The following is a 6000-nucleotide window of genomic DNA, read 5'->3' on the forward strand; positions in this document are numbered from 1 at the left end:
GAGGTAAGAGCCTCACATGCAGTTGTGATATGAAGGGAAATCTCACCCCTCTGCAAATCAGGAGCGACGAAATGAACAAACAAGAGAGGTGAAGAGAAAGGAGGGGGTTAGATGTGAGTCCCCGGGTTGTCCTTTTCATTTTGTCTGCTTCCTTATTGAAAATATAAATGCCATTTGTTCATTTTAATCTCTACCCTGTCGGTTTTTTAATATATTTTTGAGTGTGGATCCCCAGTGAGAGGTCATCTGAAGCTCTGAGCACACTTGACTGCATGTTGTATAATCACAACAGTGACTCACTTTCATGTAGACAGGATAATCTCGATTGAATTTGTTTAACTATGGTATTGTGCATATTTCTTGTTTCCGTAACAACACTCTTGGGTGCCGAAATACACTTAACAGGTTCATAAAGCTAAGAAACGTGTCATTAAGTAAGTGTTCCCTAGCTTTCTACTTCAGTGAGACATTATCAATATAATTAAACCCACTTCGGGAGTTTTGCTTTCCAAAGCAACAAACTATTGTCTATTTTTTCTGATGAAAGTTAATTCCTGAACTGGATGCTGCTGGATGTGAAACTAGAACTGTTAGCTAACAAGCCATAACAACTTAGGCTAATGGGTGATAACATCATAGCAGAGGCGTTCAGGTGTTAATTAGCCAAAAACCCAACTAAAGAAGCTTTTAAACAAAGTAAATGGAAAGGTCCCTGTGACACATTAAGTTTTCGGCCCTTACGCTTCTCTTCTTTGCATTTCTTTCTCTGTTGTTAAAAGCATCATGATGACGGGGATGAGTCAACATCATCTGACCCTTCGCACATCTCACAGCCCCCACACCACCCTGACTTTACCACATGGCTGTGATGGATATGCATTTAAACCAACATTCATAAAGTCCCCCTGATGAAGACTAACCAGCAGAGGGGCTGATGGGATTGGGACAGACAGGTGACTGGAAAGAAGCTGGATGAAATAGGAGACCTGGGAGCTGTGAGCCTCCGTGCTATTAATAGAGAGGTGTCCTGGATCTAACAGAGCGGTGAATCCCTGAATGTCCCTCAGAGAGATGAGTGAACAGGAAGAAAATAAAAAAGAGGAAGGCAGCCTCCACTCAAATCCATTTTCATGACAGATATCCGGAGCAAAGAGCATCAATAATGAAGTGAGTGAGACGTGCTACAAACACAGTTACGTCATTATAAGTTCTTGGTGCGTTCAGTGAGTGTGTCCATTAACGTGTCACATTACAGGCTGTTGCTAAATAATTCTGAACAAAGATAGGACAGGCGCCAAGCGGAGTCTCCGCATCACATTAGAGATGACATCATGTACACAGTGTGTGTTTTTAAACTTCACTCACACACACACACACACTCACTTTTCAGCTCGGCATCACAGACAAACAAATAGAAGTGAATGTGTGTAAATATGTGCGTGCGGCGCGTGTACGAGTGTTTATCTCAGTGTAAAAGTGACACATCCAACACCTGACAGACACGAAAGTGACTCCAGCTTTGAAATAGGGCGCTGCCTTTCGGAAAGTGACTTCAGCTTTCGTGACTGGTTGGTGACACCTCCTGTTTTAACAAGGGCTCAGCAGCACCTCCAGAATAACATGAAAGGACTTTCACAAAGACAGTTTTAGTGCTTTCGTTCCAGTCTGATCTCGTCTGTGTCTGAGCCTTGAAAAGGAGCACGGGTGTGTAATGTAATATTGTGCAACATCATCTGGCTGCACACCTATGTAAACCTTTTTGCACAGAGCATAAACATATGTTAACACTCAGTAGGTAATTTGAACAAGGGCGGGTGGCCCAATGGGAGCAACTAACCCTCACCCCATAGTAAAAGCTATATCTGTAGTCATGTCTCCCCTAAAATATATGTGACAGACGTGGCTTGGTCTGGGGCTGTACTTTTGATCACGAAGGTGACACTACTACTACAGTTTAGGCTAGTATCGATTCAGTTTAGTATATAGTTTAATGAATAATATAGATCCAACACAAAACTTACAGAAGGTGGGATTGAGAGAAAAAGAAAAAGAATGTCTGCTACATCCTCCCTGCCCCTGCACTCCCTCTGCTACTAGGGGATGAAGAGGAGGATGTTAATAAGGGGGATGCACAATACAGACGTTGATAAACAACGATAGCAAATGGACAATATACACTCATACAAAGTGGGTTACTTATGTGCTATATTACCATCACACTACTGATTAAGAATACTTAGGTTTTAGATAAAGTTACATGTGGATTTAGGCAGGAAGTTACAGACTGACTGATAAACACTGCAATGCTTCATATTAATATTGCTCTGCATCTAGTGTGGCAATGATTTGCTTCTTATTTTTTGTAATATTAATTGATTTCTTGCCAAGAATTCAAAGAGTACATCAATAACACTGTCTGAAGGTTAATTATGAAACTCAAGCTTAGCTTAGCATAGCATAAAGACTAGAAATGGAGGGAAACAGCTAGCCTGGCTCTGTCGAATTTTTTTAAAAAAGTCAACCAAAATGCTAAAGCTCACTAATTATCATGTCTTTCATTAGTACACAGACAGAAATGTGAAACACCATTTTGTGCCTAGTTAACTTTTTACCTGTTTAATTTACAGGCTAGCTTTCTCCCCTTTGTTTCAAGTCTTTATGCTAAGCTAGGCTAACTGTCTCCTGGCTCCTACTTAACACACAGGCATGGGAGTGATATCAATCTTTTCATTTAACTCTTGGCTTTCAAGTTATATTTTTCGTAAGAGGTGCATTGAACACAAGGATCCTGCAGTTTGATGGGAGTCGCTACTTGTTATAGTACAACTCAGCATCATGAATAATCATATATGGATCTGACTTTGGGTTAATAACGTTCTCCTTGCTCATTACAACACCCTGCTGCCAAACATTAAAAGACATATCTAATATAGTATTCTGTAAAAATGTGACAGTGCCGAAAATAGTGCAGCAGATGAGAGAGCGATGAGAAATCCTAAAGTGGGTCATCCTGTAGCCAGAGGCAGGCTGAAACCACCAGGAGGGTTCAGGGTGTTTTCCACATGATATCATCAGCTGTAGGTGTTCTCCTTTTCTGTACAGTTGTTTAAAATATATATTACAGAGAGTTTGGACATAATGAGCATTGATTTCTGGAGTAAACACTCAATTTCATTGTGAGGATATCGCATCAAAACAAACCAGATCAGCTCATTACCTCTTGCAGGAAGTAACACAGACACAAGATGGCACTGTGGAGTGTATTCTCATTGCTTATACGACTATCAATTCTTATGCTGATGGATAAGGAAGTGTCGACCACATCAAGCCCAATGAGAATTCAAAATAAAAGCTCTCACCTGTTCAAACTCCTTGAGTGTGTGAAGCTGAAGAGGAGGAGAGTTGTCTGTTTCATCGCTACACAAATCTAAAGAAGAGGAGAAAAAAAAAACATGCATTAGCAAAAAACATATAAGCAGTTTATGTTTTTTTTTACACAAAGCCTTTTATTAATGAGAGCTTCGTACCTGTCATGTGACCTGTGATCTTGGATGAAGTCTCCTCTTCCACAGCACTGTCCAGAGAAACAAAGAAAAGAGCTTTGTCAGCATGGGGTAACACACACACACACACACACACACACGCAGAGAGAGAGAGAGAGAGAGAGAGAGAGAGAGAGAGAGGGAGGGAGAGAGAGAGTAAATAAAATATGTGAAATCAAAAAGAGAAACCTGCAGCAGCACATCCATCAGGACATTTCTGGAGAATTTCATAAGCTTATTAAAGGCAGATGGCTCCTCTAGAAATGAAAAAAGCCACTTATCTCACCATCCTTTCACTATAACAGCATGATCTCATTTGCACCTCTGTGGGAAATTGGGGGGGTCATCAGGAAGTCCCAGCAGGGGAGAGGAGAGATTTGATGGGACAGGAGGAGCCACTGAGGGTCAGAGTTCATCTGAGCCTCTCAGTGCACCCAACTATCTGCTGTCTACCAACCACAACTAGGGCTGCTACATGTCTGCTGCTATCAACTGAATAATTATACATTTAATCTGGTTATAAGTAAATGTTAGAGTAAACACATTGGAGGGTTTGAATGTGTGATTTACAGGCCCATGTAAGGGCGACACGTTATGTTGAAAAGTGGAGGGGACACCCAGTGTAGGGGGATTAGTAAAGGGAGGCGAAGACTCTTATATTGGTAAAAATGTGTTGACCACTTCCCAGCTAACATTAAAGTTTGATTACACTTAAATGTGTCAAAGATGTGCGCTGATATTTAGAGGTTCATTTATGCCTTCTGTTTTTTTTGAATGCTAACATTAGCTGTTGTCTAACGGAAGCTAACGGGTCGTCAGATATGTTGTTCTACATCGAAATATGGTCCAATGCCCCTGTGGCTTTTTACATCCATTGTTTTTCCAGATGCTGATCAAACAGGAAGATGTAAAATGATGATCATTTGTCAGATTTTGTACGTTGCATGACTTTAAACCTGGAACACAGCGGTTATTTTCTGAAATAACGTCACATGGTGGAGAGGAGGGACTTTGCCTCTCTATAGTGGTGATCAGTCAGAGGTCAGGGTATTTAATACGGTGGGAAAAAAATACATAATAGGACATCACTGAAGGGTCAACAATGCAAAAACACTGAGCATAAAACACAAAATACTGTTCACCAACCAAGTAACACACGTATCACATCCACAAATTTACCACCACGTCCAATAAAACGATGCCAATATCACAACTAAGGCACGTCAGTCGGCCATTTGTTAACATTTCTTGGTGCAAGGTATTTTATTTAGCACATTTTCAACAAATTGTGCATTTTAAAACGTGATGTGGACAAAAAAACATGTTTTTGGACGTGTCCCAGTGTAAATGACACCTACGGGTACTGCGTGACCTGACCATAACATAACAGTAGCACCATAAGCCCACTACAACTCAAACAGGGCTGCATTAGCACTCCCCCCTCCTCTTCCACTCACTACCATGTAAATTCCTCTGACAGCTGCTCGCTCAGAAATGTAAAGACAGTTGGTGCATGCCAGAGGTTTACAAGATCACCAGGTGGATAAATAGTTCACATTCTGCATTATTGGTGGTGGGGTGTCACCATAATCACATTTCTCTTCAGTTTTCTTGTGGGAGTGTGATGGTCTATTCAGGGATACAGTGTGTGTGTGTCTGTGTGTGTCTGTGTGTAGGAGGGATTTGGTGATGCAGTAACCTACATACAATATGGACACGCTGCATGGAGGATCTGGACTGTGGGACCGCCAACACTTCACTAGTACACTGTATTCAATGCATAAGGAGGGCTGTGATGTCGTGCTCTCCTATAAATGACTTCTGGCCTGCAACACAAAGTGTCTCCAAATACGCACGAACTGGGCCTTTAAATATTTGCCACAGTATCGCAATGTAAGCCAATTTGTGCCACAGTGGGCCGATGATTAGCCCCCGAAGCGCTTATTTTTCCACGTATTTCACCAGAAAATCCTTCTATGCATGCATTTGTACAGATATCCGGTGCAACGTGTTAATCAAAGTCAAAATGTCCATCGCCAGTGGCCTCAATAGCTTTTATCCAGCGATCCATGAAGCATGCAGATGGCTACTGTGTCTCCAGCCTGTGTGTGTGTGGAAAAAATGGGCTTTTTTACACCGCGACTGCTTTATGATAAAACACTGGAGGCAACATGAGAGACAATAACCGACACAATCACGGCGGTTTTGTTTAAATGAGCGCTAGTATCCCCCTCGTCACCATCACCACCGCCGCCGCCGCCGCCTCACCTCTCAGACTCTCCCCAGATTTCCTCTGGCGACGATGAGCTCCAATCCATATAGACTCTCCCTTCAGTCAACGGGCATCCATGCCGGTAAGCCTCTGCCTTCAAATCATCCGTCCATTACTCAATTTGTTCCCCTCAGAGGTAAATAACACAAACCACACAGGAGCATGTTCGTGTACGCGGTCGACGCA

General features: G+C 42.0%; 1 protein-coding gene across 1 annotated transcript in view; it reads right to left on the reverse strand.

Moving 5' to 3' along the window:
• Positions 1-6000, reverse strand: part of LOC141016580 (myomegalin-like) — a 45394-nt gene extending 39394 nt beyond the window's left edge. The window contains exons 1-3 of the mRNA XM_073491036.1: positions 5811-6000; positions 3528-3574; positions 3360-3427 (exon numbers count right to left, since the gene is read on the reverse strand). Of these exons, the coding sequence (XP_073347137.1) occupies positions 3360-3427; positions 3528-3574; positions 5811-5860 (165 nt within the window). The 5' untranslated portion in view covers positions 5861-6000. The remainder of the gene's footprint in view (positions 1-3359; positions 3428-3527; positions 3575-5810) is intronic.

The sequence above is a fragment of the Pagrus major genome, chromosome 21 (assembly GCF_040436345.1).
Source record: "Pagrus major chromosome 21, Pma_NU_1.0".
Taxonomy (NCBI): Eukaryota; Metazoa; Chordata; class Actinopteri; order Spariformes; family Sparidae; genus Pagrus; species Pagrus major.